Source organism: Primulina huaijiensis, unplaced genomic scaffold, assembly GCF_012295235.1.
Source record: "Primulina huaijiensis isolate GDHJ02 unplaced genomic scaffold, ASM1229523v2 scaffold20025, whole genome shotgun sequence".
In the NCBI taxonomy this organism is placed as follows: Eukaryota; Viridiplantae; Streptophyta; class Magnoliopsida; order Lamiales; family Gesneriaceae; genus Primulina; species Primulina huaijiensis.
This window is the reverse complement of record NW_027351963.1, coordinates 249,213-271,792: the sequence shown is the minus strand read 5'-3', so window position 1 is coordinate 271,792 and position 22,580 is coordinate 249,213. Positions and strand designations below refer to the sequence as shown.

The window sequence follows — 22,580 nt, the reverse complement described above, 5'->3', positions numbered from 1 at the left end:
TCATTGTCAAGCTTCAACTATTATTGCCAAACAAATTTATCCAATGTCACAAAAAACAAACCTTTTGTTTTCGAGAAGGAAAGAATAAAACAAAATCATTATTTCAATTTTTATTATTATTAGCTAATTTGCTCACGCGGTGCGTGTGTACAGTTTTTTTTAATAATTATCGAGGGACTAAAGTGAAATTTGATAAATTATCGAGGGACTAAAGTGCTATTTGAATTGTTGTAATTAAAAAATAAAAACAAAAGTATAATATTGGTATCATATAGGACAAAATTGGAAGAGCAAAAAACAGATCAAAACACTATTTTTTTTTTGGATTATAAAATTATTACGTTGTTTTTGGGATTATAAAATTATTACAAATGTATTTTTGAAATTGAAGTATATTTGGAGTAGTTTTGTATTATAAAAGATTGTGTGGTTAATAATTCATAATGGTCGACACCTAATTCTTTAAATTAATGGCGAACCAGTTGAGTGGCAAGTACGCCAAAAATTTGCGTGGGCTTTCCATCAAAGTGTTTTGAATCAACCAATTTATGCGTCCACAATTCAATTAAAAATACTAAGAAATTATTTATAATTTAGTGATACTCATTGAAAATTTATTGTCTAATTTCAGCAGGTGATGTTAGTCCCAGCGCAGGCTTCGAATTAGCTATAAGCCTGAAATCACGAAGAATCTTGTTAAAAAGAGGGACGGGAGGGTGTCCCGGCGTAGTCCATCCGACGCTCGAGTCAGAGACTGAGGATATAAAGAGAGAATAGCTAAGGATGCTGCTGAAAAACAATATTTTGAAGGAATGAATTGAACTATCAAACCTGATATTTATAGAAAAATATCTGAGCTCGTGATGGGCTTTCCACATTGGCTGGGATGGGCTAGGGGTCCCAAATATAGTTTGGACCTAACCCTAGTGGGCTCATCCACGAGGTATCAGAATTAGAGATCCGTATCACAAATTGATCTGTGAAACAATATCACAAATTTTTTTTATATTTCTCATTTTTGTGTCGAATCATTGCAATTTGACTCGGACATATTCTAAAAAAGTCGAGGTAATTCGAATTTTTTGTTGACATGGACAAAGTCAGAGAAAACGTCTGTGTTTAGAAACCATGATTCACATAACGTAATAACTCTACCCGACCAGTAGAAGAATCAAAATAACGAGAAAGATAGAAAAGACCTAGTCCTGAGCTGAGTATTACGTGGATCACCAAATATTAATTGTCCATATATCATATCTATAATGTTGATGTACATTAGAAGTCAACTGCATTTTTTTACAAAAAGATAATTAAATAAAATAAAGTGAAAAGACGATGAACGAATAAATTCACGTGTATAAGTAATATCGCTTCAATTAATTGATTATCTATACTATATTATTCTATGTTAAACGAGTAACTGCTTTGATTATTTTAATTGAGGAACAAAAATATAATTTATTCCATTCAGTAAAAGTTATTATAAGTATTTATTTTAGTAAATTCTAAAAACGATTAAATGATTTTTTTAATCATGATCAGTAATTTAAATATTTTAAAGGATATTTAATCTTGTTAAAATACGTGCACATGAATTATCGTATTTGTGGATTGCTGGCATGTATAATATGAATCAATAAATAAATACTCCATAAGGTGTAAAAGAATCACAAAGATGGGTTTTTTATTTTATAAAATTTCAAATATTTTTATAGAATTCAAATAGGTAGATTGAACGGATTAAATTTAGAGGATAAATATTTTATGTGTTATTTTTAAGCTTTAATTCGTTAAAATTTTATTTTATATAATAATTTGTCCACTAAAATTCATATGAAACCATCTCATTAGTAAATTTGTTAGACAGATATCTTACCCAACTAATCTTGTGAAAAATACAACTTTTTATGTCAAAAATATTTTTTTCATTATAAATAAGAATGAGTTGAATCATCCCACGTGAGTAGGTATTTCATAAGACGGTCTCACGGATCTTTATTCGTGAGACGGATCAATTCTGTCCATATTTACAATAAAAATTAATATATTTGATATAAAAAATAATATTTTTTCGTGGGTGACCCATATAAAATATCTATTTCACAAAATTGACCTGTGAGACTGTCTCACATGAGTTTTTTGTGATCCACATATATAAATTCGGTAAACCACTAGAAGCTCATGTAACTCATACCGGATTAATCATCTTCTGAGCCGAGACAATAAATATATTTTAGCTCATTTCGTAACAGAGAAGCTATGTATGAACAAGGGTTAATTTTACTTCCTCATCTATCTACTCTAAGTTCGGGGTAGGTCCTGAAGAGAAGTTATAGATACTTTTTTATATTTTATATTTATATTTGGAGTATTTCATTTAATTTTCTCCGCAGTATTGGACTTTTGTATTTGTAAATTGTATTATTTTACGAATAAATTCACAATTGTTTAAAGTTATAGTGATATACATTTTCCGTGTGGTTTTAGGTCTCTCATATAAGATATGGAAGTTTCCGCTGGGTAGCTTTGCCTTTTTCATTCACGCGGTTTTAGCCGCCAAGCTCAGATTCTCTTTTAACAACTCCACCACGCTCGGCGATCTATATATACCTACACCTATACAAGCACAAATATTCTCCATAATTTCCTAAATTTTCCTCGCGATTAATCTCTTTGCGACGCTTAATTCTTGTTCCTTCTGTTTATTTTGAATCATAAATCCATCGATATGAGCAGCCACAACGAGCCTGAAGGTATGTTTCTCACTTCTCTCCGTGCATTTATGCTGCTCGTTTTTTGATTTAGCAACTGTTAGTGCATTTTTTTTGCTGATTTCTGCGGATCTAGTGAGAAGCGGATGATAATCGAAGATCAGTTGACTGTGGATGATGATTCTGTGTTTTTTTTTCGGAGTCAGAATGATGATTCTCTTGTGAATGTTGGTTCGGTTTGTTTTAGGTGTTTGATTTGATTGATCGTATTTGAGCACATTGAATATGATATGGTTTGCTATCCAGCTGTGATTTGGTGGATCCAAAAATATAGATTATAAAATCAATAATTTCGTTGAATTATTAAAGAAAATCATGCTTGTTCCGAAACCAGTAGTACTATCCATACTAGGAATTTTATTTATTATTATTATAATTACAATTTACTAAAATCATCTGATCATTTTTTGAATCTATTATACTTGTCTTTTCTGAAAATTTAAATCTGCTTTATTAATATCCTAATGTTTGACTTGAAATTTTAAATTATTTTATTGTATTGTATAAATAGGTATTTATGTCTTTTTCTTACTTATAAAAAATGTCCAATAATATATTTATTATTTTTTGACTTTTTTTATAATCATTTTGTATGATAGTAGTATGTCGATTAGTTCATATTTAGTCGATTTAGTTATTAAATGAGTTCTTAGTCGATTAAATATGTACATTTTTAAAACTTGAATCCACTCTGTAATATAATCAAAATTTGATTTATTTGTGCAAAATATACATTTCAAACACATATTTGTTATATTCTCATGACTTTTTTCTATTTCAAAAATACTGTTAACAAATTCAAGAAAATAATTTTGGAAATCAAAGGTGAACTTATAATTCATTGTAAACTTATTTGACCTGATAAGAAATTTTAACATGAAATAAAAATATCTTTAGATGTTAAAGCTTGCTTTTAAATAGCAAGTTTCTTAATGTGACTTGCTATATTTGTCTTCTCCACAAGCCACATTTATGCATGAATAAATATAAGTTTTTTAAAAAATAATTTTCTTACACAACAGATAAATTTTTAATTTTATTCCTGCGGTTTATGTTCTTGTTTCTTCTTAATGCATTATAGAGTAATCACGTTGATTTTTCAGTTGCATATCCCCCACCGACAACCACGTACCCCATGGAAACACATGGTGGGTTCATGACTCCACCACCGCCGGCTGGTTACCCGACGAAAGATGGCCATGAGGGGCAGATTCAGGCACCAAAGGCCACCACCAAGTCTAGAGGTGACGGCTTCTGGAAGGGATGGTCAGTTATCTACATCTATATTTGATGAGAAACTATTACAATAAAGAATTTGGTGAATCATTTACTTTATTAAAAATCTAGTTTCCCAGTTATAAAGGAAATGGTTCCATTTTTTAATATATATAATATATGTGATATGAGTTTTATAAACCTAGGTTGCTCTTGGATTCCAGATCCATGAATTTTAAATATATTTTTGTTGTTTAGAGGAGTATACCATAAATTTCAAGTACACCTTTTACATATTTATATAATATTTTATTTTAATTATGATGTATTTGAAGTTTACCCAATAATTGTGTCATTTGAAATATATTTTATTTTATATCACTAATGTGAAAAAAAATAAAGTATGTATTTAAAATTTGATATATTGTTTCATTTGGAGTAGTTTTATTTTTTTATTTGGAGTGAACAATAAAACTAATCGAAATCCATGAATTTGAAGTACGTCAATCCAAACGCAGCATGAGATAATTTGGTAGTTTGTGATTTGAGTATCATCACGTCGTGATAGTTGATTTAGAATAGTTTTTTGAACAATAACTTCGTATAATATCTGAACATCCATTGAATAGACGTGAAGGCTGACTCGAGTTTTTTCCCCTCAAAACTCACAATTTTTTGTTTCAATTGTCGGTTTTACTCACAATTTTTTTTTGTATGAAATGGTGTATTTAAAAGTTTTGATTGGGAGGCATTTAACATATTGAGAGGATGGAATTTATATTCGATGCACAGAATTTCATTTTGTTTCATTTGAAAAAATTAGGTGCCGGTCCTTTCGCCCCTCTTGTAAAAGAATCAGTGAACTTCACGAATAAATAGAGCAGAGGCAAAAGCTTCATAACAAGACTCCTAATCCACAGCATTCCATATTCTATATTAAAATTTATTTTGGTATCAATTTATCGACAGATAACTATAGGTCATGTTACAAACAAGTGAATTTAGAACGAAAGATTTGAATTCACTAGGTATTTCCATTGCTCCACATGTTCAATGTTCCAATTTAGACATGATTTGGTAACAGAATGTTGCTATGTTTTATGCAGTTGTGCTGCCTTATGCTGCTGCTGTGTATTGGATGCTTGTTTCTAAGTTTTTGCCTGGAGGCTTGTTTTTCGAATTTGTTGAAGTTTCTATGTTATCACTTATCTTTTGGGAATATTTTATTTTATTTTATTTTATTTTGTGTGAAGAATACTTGCGCATCTGTACTGTTGTTCCTTCCATGTATAGAATTCTTCATAATGCTGCTAGCATTACGACGGTTTTATTGCAATTTTTTTACCCGACCCAAAGGTTTTAGATGTTCGTTAAAAGATAACATATAATTTCTTTATTTTCTTTTTTTAAAGAGTATAGAAGATAATTTTCCTCTAAAACTACTGGTGTTGGGTCAGTGGCATCAGCTGATTAGCTTTTCTCCCTCCCACAAACCATTCCTTTAAGTCTAATAGGTTTGATAATGTAGAAACTGACTATTGAACGAAGGACACAAAATCAATCAGATTTATTTTCGATCAAAAGGACTATGGAAATCTTCGGTTTTTTCTCTCTCTGTTCCTGTCCCTCCCATAGATATAGTGTTTGGATCAAAAGAGAACCTTTTTCCATTCCAGTGTTTGTATCAACAGAAAACCTTTCTTCAGTATCTATTCTAGTTCCATTCCAATTCTTTCCAAAATATCGATTTGGATAAGAAGTTCATATGAAAAAACACCAGCAAAGTAAAAAAGTAAAAAAAAAAAAGTAATGAATTTAACGTAGGAGAATTGTACAATCCAAGGGCCGACCCAAGAACAAAAGTGACGGCGTTGCGATGTTGAAGGATGATTTTGAACATTTCAAGAGAGTGAAACTAATATTATTCAAAATTGCACTTAAAATTTTTTACTTTCTTTTGGAGCTTAACCACCCCAATTGGCAGAGGATAACCTCAATTAGGATTGTAACCATAAATTCATCAAAGAAAACAAAATAATAAATAAATAATTTATTTGTGACTAGAATAATAGTGTGCTTTTTAGAAAAATAATACATCAAATCTTAAGTTTTTATCAAAGTTCAACCACCCCCGCTAGAAAATGAGAGCTTGATGAGGGAATATAATGGTCAATCCTTCAAGAGACAATATAATAAGTACAGACTTGATTACATCGAGAATCATAGTGAATATTCTTCATTGTTCCTTTTTCCATGCTATGTAACTACGGGCCAGGTTTCAAATCAAAACCAATCCTGACCTAATCAAAAGATCAAACATCAGACAAAAATATAAGTACAAAGCTCAAATCCAAGTGGCTAAATTAATTAAAATGGAAGCCGAATCCAAACCTCAACTCCAAAGCTAATACTTCTTCCCAAGAATAATGCCAACAATAACTGAAACTAGAGCCACACCTAAAATGAATTTAAGCGTCATGCCTGGTGACACCTCTGAGGTTTGAATCTGTGTGTCTGAGGAAGATGTTTGAGCTGAACGTGCCTCCAATTTTTTCTTACTCTTTTGTTTGGGAGGAATGTTGGTAAAGGAATCGATTTCCCGAGATCTTATTGTTTCATCCTTGGTTTCAGCAGAAATATTCTCAACTTCCTGTATTATGATTAAATCAGTAATGCTTATGCCAAGTATTTAGCTACTTCAAGACTATTCTTGTTGTTAAATGTAGAGCATGAATTATGAAATGTTTTGCAATTGATAGTTAAATTGGTCATATGAAAAGATGACAAATATGCATGTGTAAGTCGACGCAAAGTAGAGTCTAACCTTTTCTTTAAGTTTTGTGTCAGCCAGATGCAATTTCTCCTCAATTTCTTTAACTTGAGTTTCCAAGAGTACAACTTTGTGTTTATTGGCATCAAGTTCTTCCAAGGAATGTTTCAAAGCATTTTCTTGTTCCAGCTCCTTTTGAGAGTTCAACTCTTTCTGTTTCCAGAAATAGTAACAGGAATTTGCCAAGCAATTCAAAGCAGCGTATTAAAAATAATCTCAATATTTACAATCTACAACGATCGGTTAATCAAACTGGTAGAATAATTGTCGTTACCTCTTCTTTAAATCTAGCTTCTGCACTTGCTAAGTGTTCTTCGAGTTCCTTTAGTTGATCTTGCAGCTCAGATTTTTGGTTTACCTCAGTGTTGAGGATTTCCAACTTAGCCTTGAGGGCATCTTCATTTGATTTCTGGTCTTTCAACTGTTCTTCAAGATTCATTATCATTGCTTCAAGATCCTTCTTGGAACCATGATATGTTTGTGTAAGCATGTTGTTCTCTTCCATAATAGAATGTATCTGCACCATGAACATATTGATAAGAAAACTTTGAGTTTCACAAACACAAAATTTCCATAATAATCTATCTCAAGTAGTACAATATGTCGCAGTCGAGAAGAGAACTAACCTGAGATTGTAGCTTCTGACCTTCAGAAGCAAGCTGCAGCGTCAGCTCTTCTATCTCCTTTTTCGAAGCATTTAGTGCTTCACTTGTACCATCTTTCTCAGATGACAGAATGGACAAATTCTTTTCTAACTCGTTTAGTTTAGATTCATACGAGGCAAGCTCCAGAGTAAGCTTTGAGTTTGTGCCAATTAGTGCTTCAACATCCTTTTCAAACTGACCTGATTTTGTGTGAAGTTCTCTCTCCAGATCAGTAGATTTCAAGAGAGTGTGTTCCAATTCGAATTCTAGACTTTTCACCCGTGCAGATGTTTCCTTAGCCTGTTCCTCGTATGCTATTACCTGTGCTTCAAAAGCTTTTACCTTCTCAGTCAAGGCCTTAGCTTCTGAATCTCTCAGGCCAAATTTCTGAATTTCTTCTTGCAATTGTGCTTCCGCTTCTAAGATATGGGCTTCAGCTGTCAACTTAAGTTCAGAAACTTTAGAATGGCGCTCTGTTAGATCAGCGATAGTGTTTGTGTGGGAAGCTAGATGCTTGTTAGAGGCTTCCAAGTCAGAAAAGGCGGCATTCAGCTTTTCTTCGAGATCTCTTGTTTTGCTGCTGAATTGTGCATTAGTTTCAGACAAAAGCAAATTTTCTTCAATGTGCTTATCAACTTTACCTTCTGCTTCCAAGATCTTACTTTTGAGTTCCTCATTGGCATTTTCAGAAGAAGCTAGGTTCCCTAAAATCTGATCCATCTCTTTTTTATTAGTTTCATATCTTTCAGCTGCTTCGGCAAGCTGCTGTTGATAACTGATCACTTGATCTTCAAGACTCTTTACTTTATCGATTAAAGATTTAGCCTCAGAATCCCTGCTGGTGAAATTTGCAATTGCCTCCTGGAGTTTCAACTCGGAGTCCCTCGTTAGAATCTCATGAGATGATTCAAGTTCTGCACTTCTCGCAGTCTCTTTCTCCATGACTTTGATTTGTTGCTCTAGCTGTTCTTCTGCAGACTTAAGCTTCTGCATAGCTTGGGTTTCATTCATTCCCGAAGCCATGAGCTCCTTTTCAATGCTCTCCAATTTCTCTTGGGAAATATTGATTTCCTTCCGTAAGACATCTAGTAAATTTTCTGCCTCCGATAGCTTTTCATTCGAGGTTTTTGACAGATCTTTCAAGATTCTGTTTTCTTCTGTAGTTACATTCAAGGACTCTATCAGATCATGTTCCTTTTCAGTGGACGCTTGCAGGGCAACCTCTAGGCTCGACACTTTTAATTGGGCCGCCTCAAGCTGTGCTTCAAGTTCAGATACATTATTATGGCTTTTCGTGAATTCTTCTTCTACACCCAAACATTTCTTTTCCAATAAGCTCGTCATCTCTTCAAGCTCCTTAATCCTAAATTTCTCAGTTTCAAGAAGGAGCTCTAACTCGCTCACTTTTTTGCTAGCATCCACTGCTTTGGAATCTGATGCCTGCATTAATTGCTCAAGATCAAGGCTTCGCTGATGAATCATATTGGCTCGTCCCTCGTGCTCATCAGATTTGTCTATAGCATTCTTTAGCTCCAGCTCAAGCTCCGACTTATGTGCCATTACCTTCCCCAATTCAGACTCCATTTGATAAACTTTGGCCTTGAATTCTTGCAATTGGGCATCTAATTTTTCTTTCTCCTCCTCCTCCTTATTGAGTGTGGCATGCAGTTCTGATATTTTGTCAGATAACTCTCTCGATTCTCTCTCAGAATCATGGCATTTCAATTCCATCATATTCATCTGTTGCTCTAGCTCGATTTTTTTCTGTTCCAATGTGGTACATCGTGTTTCATATTCTCTCACCTGCAACTTTACTTCTTCAGTTGCTAAGTTCAAGGCTTTTACCATGTCTTCGAGCTCTAGGTTTTTCTGGTTCGCATTATCAGCTACATGACCGGACTCGGCGTGAAGCTCTTCAATGGTTTTCAGTTTCTGCTCCAGTTCTTTGCTGTTCGCCACTGCTTGGGATAAAAGAGAATCTGTTTTGCTAAAATTCTCATCCGAGTGCTGCAACTTAGCCTCAAGTTCATCACACAACTCCTTCAACTGGGAACTTTTGTTGGTTAAATCAGCCACCTCACCTTCCAGCGTTTCTTTTTCTTTACTTGCTTTGGTTAGTTCTTCCTGCATGCCCTCCATCTTTGTTTGCTGGAGTTTCAAATTTTCTTCTATCTTTTCCTTTGTCCTGAACTCCTCCTCCAATTTCAACTTTACAACTTCAAGATGGGATTCCTTCTCTGTAAGATTTTCTTTTGTCGATGACAGCACTTTCTCAAGTGATTCATTTTCTTCCTTAGCTTTAGATTCAGAAGCCTTGGCCAGTTCCAATCCCTTTGTCAATTCATTGACAAGATCTTCCTTCGAAGCTAGCTTCTTCTCCAAATCTTGCGTCAGTGATTTTGATAACTCCAATTCACATTGGACATTTGAAAGCTCAGTAGTAGTGTTCTTTAAAGCCTCTTCGATTTTCAGGCTTTCAGCAATCTTTTCATTTAAGCTTCTGAGCTCATCTTGTAAATAAATCATACGATCTTCCACCTCTTTCGTGCTAGATTTTGCGACCTCTAGCAACCTCTCCAACTCCAAGGCTTTCTGTGTCTCCGATTCAGCATGTAAACCACTTTCCTTGTGCAACTCCTCAAACTTTTTGGCTTCCACATTAGAATTTTCGAGCTCGAGCTCCAGATCAGTCATCTTCTTTCTTGATGTCTCGAGCTCAAGACTGAGACCATCAAATGCTTCCTTCACACCAGTCAATGCTTTGTGCTTCTCTTCTTGAGCTTGTAATGCATCTTGCAGAGTTTTCAGCTGCTCATTGTATCTCTTCTCTGTTTCTAATATCTGATCCTGCAGTTTTGTGTGTTCAAGTTCAAATTCTTCACGTTTCTTTGAACTCTCCAGATGCTTCTCTTTTGTCTGCAAAAGTTCATCCTTCAACTTCAAGTTCTCGGATTCAGATTCTTTCAAAACACCTGAAATTCTCTGCAATTCGTGCTCAAGATCTTTAACTTTTTCTTGTGATTCCAACAACTCTCTACCAGCCTCAGGATTGCTGGCAGCACAGCTACGCTCAACGATAATTGGTTTTTCATCGGCTATGGTCTCAGCAGGATCCTTTGCATCAAGAGATTCTCTCTCTATTTTTACGAACTCACCATCAAGATTCGACGTCACTTCTTCCTCTTTCTTTCCTTCCTTCTCCCCCTGCTTTGTGTTTTCTTCTGTTATCTGAAATTAAAATTTTGTGAAAAAATAAGAAGCACACTTGACCAATTCCAGCTTTGAAGTTTCCATAATGAAACAATTCTTTCTATTTTTTAGAATTCGTGATAAAGTACCGGTTAATTTTTCAACTTATATCATGTTTTACCAGAATTTCGTTTTAGAGCATATAGAACTCTACATATTAAAAATTTGGGAAGGGTGCGACACCGGGGCAGAGGGGAGTTCAATAAAATTCGAAGTAATTTCAATTTACTTATAAATAGGGATGTAAATGAATCAAATCACTCGCGAGCTATTCGAAGCTCGGTTCGATAAAAAGCTCGTTCAAGTTCGTTTGTTAATCATATCAAGCCAAACTCGAGCTCGGTTTCGAGCTTGACAATTTAATCAAAACAAACACAAACCTAAGAATATCTGGCTCATGAGCTCATAAACATATGTTCGCTAATAGCTCACGAACTTGGCTCGTTTAGATGGCTCGTAAGCTCGAGCTCGGCTCGTTTAGTATACATACTAATTTGAATCACTAGCAACCATGTTTACCATATTAGATCCAGAAATTAGAGTTTGGAGGAGATTGAACTTAATGTAATAAATTATATATTTTATAAAAAAATTAAAAAATTATATATACGTATGTATAAAATTAATATATAATAGAATATATGACTTAAAAACAAATAATTGTCTTTCTTTTCTTTGTTGGAGATTGATATTTCATTTTGAAATAGTTTAAAAATATCCATAAACAAGTAATAAAATAAAAATCAATCAAATAAACAAGTAATAGTCATTCAATTACTCAAACAACAAATAATCATGATTCAAGGATCGATTACTCATCAACAAATATTCAATCAATGGCTCAGTAACAAATATTCAAGCAATAACCAAACAATCAATCTAAATGGTTTTATATACTATATATTTAAAACTCATTCGAGAATTTCATGAATATAGAGTAATGCGACGATAAATTTACGACATGAAATTTTAATTCTTCGTACTTTTATAATTTAGTTTGATCCAACAACGAATAATTGATCAAAATTAACAAATTAAAATTTCCATATTCAAGAATTGTGATTTTTGATATTCCAATCATGAAAAAATATTAAAAAAATATCACTTTTTAATGCATTCAAAACACATAACTATTGTAACATTTAAAAATTAATCTGAAAAAAAGGATTTTGCACATGCGCTTGAGCATTAGAGCCCGAAGTCTTCAGGTTGAGTTTTATAAAGATTTCACAGAAACGAGAGATTTTTTTTATAGAAGTTATTTATTCTGGGTTCCCACATAACTAAAACAAAAAATTGGGCTGGGGTATAGCTCATTATAACCCCAAGGAAGATCCTAATCACTATAATTTTACCTTAGCGGAAATCACTCCATTGCTCTCAGCACCCTCCATCACCTTTTCCACTACAGTCTCCTGGCTTATAGGTGTCTCTTCTGCCATCACTGAATGGATTGCCAGCTTACCGATTTCTAAAACCCTGAAAAGAAATTTACGAAATTAGTAGATAAAGTCGATTTTTGATTGCAAGATTCCGTCATCTTTTGCAAAGGACAAATGGTATAAACTCATATTCTGGAAAATTTCAACGGCGTAAATAATTATTTGACATAATTATTCTTGGGTTATGTGTTTTTTCAACGATATATAAGTGTATTCTATTAATTTCATAATAATGGTAAACATAAAATATACGTTGCTAGTTGAAACGGCTAGTCTCATGATTTGTGACTGATGATGTTGCCTAGACGGATAACTATGACCAACACGCAAGATTTTAATGCTCGTCACAATCCCTGCTATTTTTTAGTGGGAAAGGAAATGATTTCATGACAAAATTCACTAAGAGCATAGTATATTTAAAATATGTATGTATAATAAAAAAATTATCTTGATGACTCTTTCAACTATTGATTTAGGATTAGATTATAAATTTGCTAAGACTTAAAATACGGGAAAGAAACAGATATTGCCGTTTATGAAGGATTTCACGGGAGAACACTATAAGTTTTTTTAATCATAATAATATCATAAAAATAACAATAAAAACGTTTTACAGATAAGAATAACATTATATTTTAATCAAATATCACGTCACTTCGATTTCTCGGGGTATTAGCCACTCAGAACTCGAATAATTTAATAGAAATAAGCTTGATGTGATGAATTCCGTAATGCATAATACATATATGTTCGGATAGTCCCAAGCAGTTCAAGGTGTTAGTCATCAAGACGATGACTTTGGTTTCGATGGTGCTTTAATTCTAGAAATTAGAGAATTTGTCAAAGCTCACAGATTGCTAAGCATCAACCACGAGACGATCAGCCAATGAAGCGGCCCATCAACTAGCTAGACGGGCTCTTAAGAATTCAGTCAACATGGAGTAGCTAAAAGGTGTTTTTCGCTAAAAGGTGTTTTTCTAGTCTGATTTAATGATATTGATTATAAACACTGTTCCAATTCGTCTTAATGTAATGTTACATTTTTTTAAAAAAATAAAAACATTTAAGAAGTCATTATATACTTTATTATTCCCAGACAGCTAGGAACATTGGCACACCAGATATAACAGGACATTCTACTTCCGAAATAAAACAATACATACATACATACATATATATACATACATACACACATATATACATAAAATAAAATAAATAAATGCATACAACTGTGAACACATTCATTGAATCCATTGCACCAACCACCAACACTACCAAATCCATTTGATTATTAAACTATATATTCCATACACGTGAGGTAATGAGGCATGTGAAGGATATTTCTAAACGGAAACCTGGGAATCTGAAATTATAGTTCAATAAATCCGGCTAGATTAAATTTGGCTACGTCAATTTTGGCTAGTTTAATCTATAACCATTTTCCTCCGCGCTTAATTTGACCCCATTTTAAAACCTGGGAGTTTTGAAATTCTGATTCAATAAAATCTGGAAAGATCTCATTTGGAAATCAATCTAGAGGATTGCATTTGGAAGGGAATAAAGGAGAGAATGATTTTAAAGGATTCCACATATTCGAAATCTAACACAGTGACTATCAAAATAGATAGGTAAGATTTAGAGTTGTCAAGCGAATTTATCCAAACAAACAAATAGATTTGAAACTAAACATTTTAAATTCATCAATATAAATGTAATCTCCACTGAGTTTGACCCTATATTACATTTAATAAACTTCTATTTTTTAATTTTTCATTTATATATTTCTATAATTGTATATGTTATTTTAAAAAATCATTGAAATTTTTACAGGAGAATCATGAAATACAAGTTCATGTGTTTCAGAATTACATTCTTTATTTCTGACGATAGAGTTATTATTTTATTTTATTTTTAAAAATAAAAATATAAAATGTGAAAAAAAATTTATGGACCCACTGGATCCGGGTTTTATCCGGGCAAATTTAAATAGGATCGATTAATTCCATGTCAACCTAGATCGATTAGAAAAATAGACTGAAATAATTTATTCCCCATGTATTGAAATTGAATTAGAGAATGAGCCCAATAAGGGAAAGAAAATAATTATTGTTTTCTAAACAAAAAAGAGAATATTGAGAATTGTCTTTATCAAAGCTAGTGGAGCCCACAAAGTTTTTGTAAATTCTTGTGATATTTTACTATTTCCTTTTTTTTCCCACAAATACTTTACCATTTCACATACATATACAAATACATAATAAATAAGTGAATCACCGCCACGTAAAGACAAAAAGTTGACATGGCATTGACCAAACGGACCAAAGTATTTTGGGAAATTTACAGTCTGCCGAGACTGATGGACCTTTTTCCGTTTACAAGGGCAAGTAATTTAACATTCAATAATAAGTGCCGAAAAATATACATGCGTAAATTATTAAATCATTCAGAAAATTTTGTAACAAAATCCGCGCATTTTAAATTTTATTGAAGATTGTAATTCTTATCATGTGTGACTCTTTTGGACTTTCACATGGAGTAGTTTACAGGCTGTGAAGAACAGGGAAAAAAACATTAGTTTCAACTTCGTTTTCTAAAAAGGTTACATTGTTAGGAGTATTCTGATGCCAAAATTTATCGATTAAACTGTAAATCTGCACCTAAGATTTCAAAAATCACACAAATAATCAGATTAATCGTAGAAATAAAGTATCAACAGGGAAACAAATTAATAAAAATTGATAGTGCAACCAAATTCCTCCTATATGATCATCACCATCATAAAAGTGATATGCGATTTGTTCGTATTAAGAAAATTTTTTTTTAAAAAAAAAGCACGTTGATGATCGTCGATCAATCCAGTTTCAGTGTCTATTTTTGACTGATTTAAGTCAAAATAAGCACAAAAAACAAATCATCAAATCAGCTCATCGATAAAAAAAAATGATAAACAAACGCTGAAACAATTCAGAGAGAGCAATAGATTGAAGAATAAACAGATCAGATTCGATCAATCCAGGTAATATAATAAGCAATCAACAGAGCAAAAATCACAGAGAATCTGCAGAAGCACATAAAATTCGAGAGAAACACAGAGATCAAACACGCAAATATATAATACACAACTTGCCTGTGTAATCGGAGATGCGTGATGAGCTGATCTTGCCTTTTTCTGCTTTAGATTTTCGGAGGGATATCGTTTTTTTTTAATGCGAAATTGAGAGTTTGGGAGGAGAAGAATGGGGAGAAAGGGTCTGAATTTGGATTTAATAAGGGAAGCAGAGGAGAGGAGTAGCCCTCGTCTACGCGGCGGTGCAGTGGGCTCGGTGTGGCGGGACCTTTGTTGGCCAATTAGAAATGTTCGGTTCCAACCCAAGACGCGTTTGATAGGGTTCGCATATATTATTATTATTATTATTATTATTATTATTATTTACTAATTTATTGCAATTTGCCATTTATTGGATCGTCCGTGAAAGAAAGATCAACCTCTCATTAGATCCATCTATAAATCACAACATAATGAATAAATGAATTTGTTGATTAATAATTATGTTTATTTATTATGTCATGCATGTCCAGTTAGAGATGTCAAAGATCATCGTCTCCTAATATTAGATTGTCAAACGTATTTATAACTAGCGTTTTATAACATCGTCAAGATCTTGTTAATTTTGAAAATTGATTTGATAATTCGTGACCATATACAGTCAAATTAAAAATTTAATCGTTTGATTTACTATGATTTACGATGGAGTTACTCTCATGCTTATAAAAGTTCAAGCTCGTAAAAAATATTATCAAGAATATCCACATTTTAAAGCTTCAAGTTATACGTAAGTGGAAAAACGAAGAATTCACTATTGGAGATTATAGCTGGTTTTACAAGATGTGTGCATTGAAGTTGGTCGATTAATATTAAACGATGAAAAACCATATACTCATTAATTTCGAGTTTGATACAATATTGTAGTAGTACAAGTTCGCGTATCATGTGTTGTTATCGATGCAGATCACGTATCATGTCTTGAGAATTTAATTTTAATTGTAAAGTTGTCAAGACATAAATTAAGATAATCAAGAGGTCAAAACAATTTTCACCATGTTTTGTAGCAAAGAAAAATATAAATTTTTTGAACAATTAAAATTTAATTGTAAGTCTTTATTTACCAAGTATGATAACAGGATTATCACTATATATTTCAAATTTTATAAAAGTAAATAAAGTTTGTTTGGTCAATGGAAAAATTAATTAAACAAAAACTTTAGATTTTTTTTTTTTAAAAAAAAAAACTTAGACATAAAAGAACATGTAGTGGTGGAGGCCACAATCAGCCAATCAAACCGCCCTGTGTACGTCTGCGGAGATGACATGTGATAAAGACGCATTATTCTTTCCTTTTAGCCCCCATTTCCCGACTGTCTTTTTTTTTTTTTTATAAAATATTTATTTTTTCAATTTCTATAATAATACTAATAATAAATAAATAAATAATTTTTCCTAGCATTCTTCACCCCTTTTTTGATCATGACTCACTCGACTTTGAGGAGTCAAAAAAACTTAAAAAGAAAAATGATGTAGTTATTATAATTGTTTAAAAAATCATTCATCGATTTTCATGATATAAAAAGATTGATCATCTTGTTGTCAATGGAGTTCTAGTTCATTTTCTTTGTGAAAAGAGATATTTTCGCAGTGCAAATAATATTACATTATGATCGATACATATAAATTAGTTTTTGAGATTATATAAAAAATAATAACTTTAAAGAAGATATTTTATAATATATTATGATAAAAAAGCAAATTAATTATTTAGATCATGCGAATATAAATTAGTTTTTTGAGATTATATTAAAAAAATAAGAACTTTAAAGAAGATACTTTAACAGATTTTGATCATAAATTAAAATATTTATTTAGGTATTATTTTTTACTAGTTATTTTTAGAATTCACGATGTTCTATAATATATATTTTAATAATTTATATTATTGTAATGTATATGATATTTTGTAGACGCATCAATTAATATCAATTTTTTTTTTGACAAGTTTATATAATATCAAGTTATTTTGGTCACACACACATATATATATATTATAAATGGATATTAATTTGTAGGTTTTAAGTTATTTCAAATTTATTGACACTTTGAAACTATAGATTATAGAAACCCTATAATTCATAGGAGTACCATCCTATCATTTTTTTCATTGAACATGTGTGAAAAAATTTCATTGTTAGTACAAGTGATTTTGATTGAGAAATATTACAAATTTTATGAATAGAAAATTACTCTCTCATATTAACATAACAAAATAATTAATTCGAGACTACAATATTCATAAAATTACTTTCTCATATTAACATAACAAAATAACTAATTTGAGACTACAATACATGTCTCACAGATAAAGATTCGTGAGACCGTTTCACAAGAGACCTACTCCTCTACCAGAGTCATATTTATATAAATGTATATATAGAAATTCGACTTTGAAATGAGTCTTCCTAACATATGAACATATAGCGGGCTATGAGGATTTTGACTTGATCCACCAAATTGACTTTGAAGTACTAAATGGTCAAAAAATATACTAATTCCGTAATTTGACTGCAACGAAGCACCGTATTAATGCAAGGATGGACTAAGTTCAAAGAAAATGACCATTCAATGGTACCATTTGATTTTAAATTTATAAATTAAAAAAAAAACCTTATTTTGAATTTTGTCATAACAGCAAAAAAGTCTTAAAACATATTTTAACGTGCCAACCAGATCCAAATTGGAAAAGATGACCACCCTTCAACTTAATAAATTAAAATATATTTCTGGTGACCTGTCTATTTCAACATTAACCACAAAATCCAGTATAAAATGATGAAAATGAACATTTACACTAAGATATATAAAAATGAATGTAATTTAATAAAATATTATAAATCCCATTTTTCACAAGAAATAAGATTGAAGGTTAAATGGCTTTCCATTACAATAAACAAAGTCCCATGAACTCGATATACTCAAACTTACAACCAAAATTATAAGCAAACCAAAGCTCTAGACATTAAACCAGTTGTTTTTTTTTTTTTAAAAAAAAAAGACATTAAACCAATTGATTCATCACAATTCAATTCGATTCAGATCCTGGTTTAACTATAGTGACAGAAGGGCTGCAAGAAAAGTCCAAACAGCAAAATCTTTAGAATTCTCACTTATAATTTCATGAAACAGTGTAGGATCATCACATGAGTGCTCTTTTGATGCAAGAAATTCGTGTAACTTTGTTATATACTTTATTTACTAGTTTTTAGTATTATTATTATTATTATTATTATTATTATTATTATTATTGAAATGTAAAAGATAGACACATCACAATACACTAATCCTGTTATTTCTTAGATTTGAGCTCTTCCACTCTTTCTTCTGTCTTCTTCAGAGCTATTCCATAGATCCGTATAATCTGAAAAAAGCGAAAAAGGAAAGATGGATCAGTTTTTTTATTAGAGTTATGCCCTGTTTTTCAAATCGAACATTATCGATAAGTAGCCCTTAAGCCATAATCTTTCAAATGCTATATTTACAGAAACTCGCCTCATAAACTTCTTGAGCAGTTAATATAAGTGGAGGAGACATAATTGCGATGTCGCCCAAACAGCGTACTAACAAGCCATTCTGCTGACATTGTGCTACAAAATATGCACCAACACCTTCAAATTCAATGAAAGAAATGAAGATCTAGTCATGTACCGACATTTGATCTATCTTTGTTTAGTAATCATTAACGTTAGATGTAGCAAGGTTGTACCCCATTCAGGAGGAAATGGATCATTTGGTGATTTGTTATCCGTGAATTCTGTTCCAAGAATCAAACCAGTTCCACGTATCTCAAGAAAGAGTGTTGATAAAAAGACACAATAAGAAACCATCCATAGCATTCGACGTGAAAAACTTGTAGAAATGAATCTAAAGAAATGTTCTTGTACCTCCCCGATGATGGGGCTGTCGGAAAACGCTTTCAAACCTTCTTGAAATTTGGGTGCTATTCTGTTCACCTGCTCAACAATGTCTCTCTCTGTAAACAAGGAAACCTTTTATGATGAACTAATTTTTTAAAGGGTCTTGATTGATGTTCCCCATCAATAATCGAATATGTAGCAAATAAGTCTTGTGCAAAGAGTGGTATTGTTAAGTACTAAGAATTATGGCAATAAAATCTAAAATATAGACACTTAGTAATCTCAGTAAATCACATTTGATCCCGTAATATATGTTCTGTTTTCTGAGATTCTTTCTTTGCGCAAGTTCACTGCTTACATTGATTGCAGCAGGGAACTCTATCAATCTTTCGATCAAGATAATTGATGGGTATAAGACTAATTATTTGTTGGGTTAATAAAATCAATTGGGTTTAGAATTATTGAGGTCCAAAATATGGATTATGCTTGCAGAAGCCCAAGCCCATTAGATGATCTTAAAAATCTATAAATAGAGGAGTTTCCGGACAAGTCAAGTTAGGCTCTCATTTTTATAAAAGTTCTTTAGTTCTCTGAGTTTTCTTGGAACTGCTTACTGACTTGATCGTCGGAGTGTCTACGTCGAGAAACCTCCCGACGCCCACTTAACGAGTATTCGTGACGCAGGTGACGCCCCGCAAATTAACTGTATATTGTCTACGTGGATCCGTTTACCAGCCAGGTGAGCTCATTTACGGGCCAAGTGGACCAGTTTACTAACCAGTCAGATCTCGCGTCCGCAGTCTACGCGACCCATTTATTTTAGCTGCATCAATAATGATCAATTGTAATGGAAATAAATAATGACAACATACTTGTAGATCTTAAGTGCCTCCAAAGCAACAGCACAAGATACAGGGTGTCCAGAATAGGTGAATCCATGGGAGAAAGAACCTTGAACAAAACAAATTTTTGAGCAACTTGGTACATAGGATTTATGATGAAAAATCATATCAGATTAACATTTTAAATGTCACCACCAACCAAGCTTGTTGCTCTGGGAATATATGACATCGTAAAATTCAGGGCTCATAAGAACAGCTCCAATAGGTACGTATGCAGAAGAAAGAGCCTGGATATTATCAAAATTCAAAAGCAATGGAAATGGAGAATATGAAAAAAAAAAAAAGGAAAGAAAGAATAACTGCTATAAAATCTAGCTTGAGGTGAACTTGTACCTTGGCCAAGCTGACGAGATCGGGTTTAATCCCATACTTGTCACCGCCGAACATCGTCCCAAGCCTTCCGAAGGCACATACTACTTCATCAGCAACGAAAAGAATATCATATTTTTTAAGTACAGCCTGAATCTGCACACAGTTGAAAAATATTTAGATCAACGTTCATTTTGCTGCATGAATATCAAATTCTTCTCGACTCCCACCGAAGAAAAATGGGTGCCCAGATGCCTTTTGAACATAGTTTGGACATTGATCTCAAAATTCAAAAGTGACGCATAAAGATGTTAGCAACCATTTTTCTCCAAAAAATCAAGCTGATAAGACTTGGGAGGCAAGGCAACAATAATTTTATGCTTTATCACGCTGTCTCAGATTATGGAAGTAAGGATGTAAAATGAAAACAACCTTCTCGAAATAGGTTGCAGGCGGAGGTATCACACCAGCTGCCCCCATTACAGGTTCAGCAATAAAAGCAGCAATCTGAAATATCAGAGTTTGTTAGTTTGATAAACACAGCCTCTGTTAAACCGGAGAAAGAAATGTGTTCAAAAAGAAAAGAAAATGGAATGAATTTATCATCAAACTCCAGTTACCGTCTCCGGATCCTCTTTGATTATAAGATTCTCCAGGTTATTGGCCAACCTGGTAGAAAACTCCTCCTCCGTTTCACCTGCAAAGATTTGTTTAGTTTGATGAGATCATTGTAAGAAGGTAGACAGTAACGACAAAAGATTGTGCTACCACCTGGTAGATGATAGCGCCAAAAATGTGGGCAGTCGGTATGTAACACAAATGGGGCTGGAAGATCGAAATTCTGGTGGCAGAACGGCAATCTATTTAAAGATGGTGAAATCTTTTATCAATAATTTTCTCCAAACACATCCATACAAGTGAATTTTGAGTTTTGGATAGTTGAATGGTAACTAGCATATACCCTGAAAGACTGGTTGTTGCAAGTGTTGAACCATGGTATCTGCCAAAACAAAAGAAGGAAACAACATTGAAAAACAGGCAACCAATGGTATAAACTATAAACTACAAGCATATTGGGACCCAAATATATTACGCATTCGCTCGAGCAATAAACTTCTTTTTGTTTTGCCTTCCAAGTGCGTTATTGTAGTACCAAACAAGCTTAACCTATAAAGAAAAAAATGATTGAATTTACAAATGGCCGAAACTGTAAAAACGAAAAACTCTTTGTTCTGTCTATCTTGACTGCAGATAAATTATATAATAAACGTTTCCGGATATGATTGAAAACTTCAACCTGTGAATCATTGGCCTCTGACCCACTATTTGCAAAGAAAACTTTAGACATCTTTCTGGCAGTGAATAACTCTACAAGTTCTTTGGCAAGATCCTGTATATATTTTACCATGAAGAGTACAGTGTAAAATTTCCAAGTTGAAGCTTCCAAGTAAATCGTAAATCATCATACCAATGGGGGTTTCGTTGTTTGGTTAAAAAAAGAGTGTTGAAATGGTAATGCGTTTAGTTGTTTAGTAGCAGCAGCAACAAGACGAGGCTCACTCCCACCTGAAAGAATGCTTGATTAAGCATATAAGCTAATATAGTGGCGACATACATAATGTTGTCCGAAAATAAATGAATGAGAACCACAATTAAGAAAGACATGGATGCTACATATTAATGTTTCCAAGGTATCTGCTAGAAAACGAAGGCTAGTTTTATTAAATCTACATCCATGCAAAGCCAATACATACTACTGGTTTGAAAGACAAAAGTGTAAAGAAGAATAGCCATTTCATTATAATTAAACAAGTTTACCGTAAATTATAAAGATGGATTCTTTCCCATCTATGTAAAAGGAAATGCAAGCGGCAAACATACAGATTTGACAATCAAATGGAAACTATATAAGTATATCGGTGCTAGATATCCATTTTAAAAGAGCAAGTACCTAGAGCTGTGCACCATAATCCAGCGACGGAATCAAGATACTTTTTCCCATTAATGTCGTAGACATAAGAGCCCTATAACATATAAAAATGTAAGCATGTAACTGCAAAACGAAAAATCTTTTCGCCTGAGAAACTCAAACTGAAATCAAACAACTTCTATATATACCTCCGCTTTCTCAAGTACTAGAGGGTTCACATCTCTACTCTGCCATCCAGCAGTAAAAGGAGCCAGCATATGATGCCCCTTGAAGCTATAAATGCCAACTGTGACTCTTGAGCTCAAAAACGAAATTCATATATATA

General features: G+C 32.7%; 3 protein-coding genes across 6 annotated transcripts in view; 1 reads left to right on the top strand and 2 right to left on the bottom strand.

The window, feature by feature from the left end:
• Window positions 1-2,495: 2,495 nt before the first annotated feature.
• On the top strand, window positions 2,496-6,225 carry LOC140966043 (protein CYSTEINE-RICH TRANSMEMBRANE MODULE 9-like). Of its 2 annotated transcripts, XR_012173218.1 has the most exons (4): window positions 2,496-2,753; window positions 3,875-4,037; window positions 5,093-5,854; window positions 5,893-6,225. XR_012173218.1 is itself a non-coding variant. In XM_073426332.1 (3 exons), exons 1-3 carry the CDS (start codon window positions 2,729-2,731, stop codon window positions 5,136-5,138), a joined length of 234 nt encoding a protein of 77 aa, XP_073282433.1. In that variant the 5' UTR covers window positions 2,496-2,728; the 3' UTR covers window positions 5,139-5,382. The 2 variants fall into 2 exon arrangements, 1 of the variants encoding a protein (XP_073282433.1); XM_073426332.1 differs by lacking the exon at window positions 5,893-6,225 and having other exon boundaries at window positions 5,093-5,382.
• LOC140966042 (uncharacterized) lies at window positions 6,009-15,404 on the bottom strand. Of its 3 annotated transcripts, none has more exons than XM_073426328.1 (7): window positions 15,272-15,404; window positions 12,065-12,180; window positions 7,443-10,688; window positions 7,091-7,333; window positions 6,811-6,969; window positions 6,378-6,636; window positions 6,009-6,286 (listed from the first exon to the last, which is right to left on the bottom strand). In XM_073426328.1, exons 2-6 carry the CDS (start codon window positions 12,149-12,151, stop codon window positions 6,391-6,393), a joined length of 3,981 nt encoding a protein of 1,326 aa, XP_073282429.1. In that variant the 5' UTR covers window positions 12,152-12,180; window positions 15,272-15,404; the 3' UTR covers window positions 6,009-6,286; window positions 6,378-6,390. The 3 variants fall into 3 exon arrangements, with proteins under 3 accessions (XP_073282429.1, XP_073282432.1, XP_073282430.1); XM_073426331.1 differs by having other exon boundaries at window positions 6,009-6,281; XM_073426329.1 differs by having other exon boundaries at window positions 12,065-12,188; window positions 15,279-15,403.
• Window positions 15,405-18,546: 3,142 nt separating this feature from the next.
• Window positions 18,547-22,580, bottom strand: part of LOC140966153 (gamma aminobutyrate transaminase 1, mitochondrial-like) — a 4,175-nt gene continuing 141 nt past the window's right edge. Inside the window, exons 2-17 of the mRNA XM_073426514.1 lie at window positions 22,444-22,528; window positions 22,277-22,349; window positions 21,794-21,891; window positions 21,623-21,715; window positions 21,419-21,492; window positions 21,287-21,325; window positions 21,097-21,185; window positions 20,946-21,022; window positions 20,758-20,832; window positions 20,350-20,481; window positions 20,156-20,243; window positions 19,983-20,065; window positions 19,142-19,228; window positions 18,964-19,042; window positions 18,750-18,865; window positions 18,547-18,618 (exon numbers count right to left, since the gene is read on the bottom strand). Of these exons, the coding sequence (XP_073282615.1) occupies window positions 18,547-18,618; window positions 18,750-18,865; window positions 18,964-19,042; window positions 19,142-19,228; window positions 19,983-20,065; window positions 20,156-20,243; window positions 20,350-20,481; window positions 20,758-20,832; window positions 20,946-21,022; window positions 21,097-21,185; window positions 21,287-21,325; window positions 21,419-21,492; window positions 21,623-21,715; window positions 21,794-21,891; window positions 22,277-22,349; window positions 22,444-22,528 (1,360 nt within the window). The remainder of the gene's footprint in view (window positions 18,619-18,749; window positions 18,866-18,963; window positions 19,043-19,141; window positions 19,229-19,982; window positions 20,066-20,155; window positions 20,244-20,349; window positions 20,482-20,757; window positions 20,833-20,945; window positions 21,023-21,096; window positions 21,186-21,286; window positions 21,326-21,418; window positions 21,493-21,622; window positions 21,716-21,793; window positions 21,892-22,276; window positions 22,350-22,443; window positions 22,529-22,580) is intronic.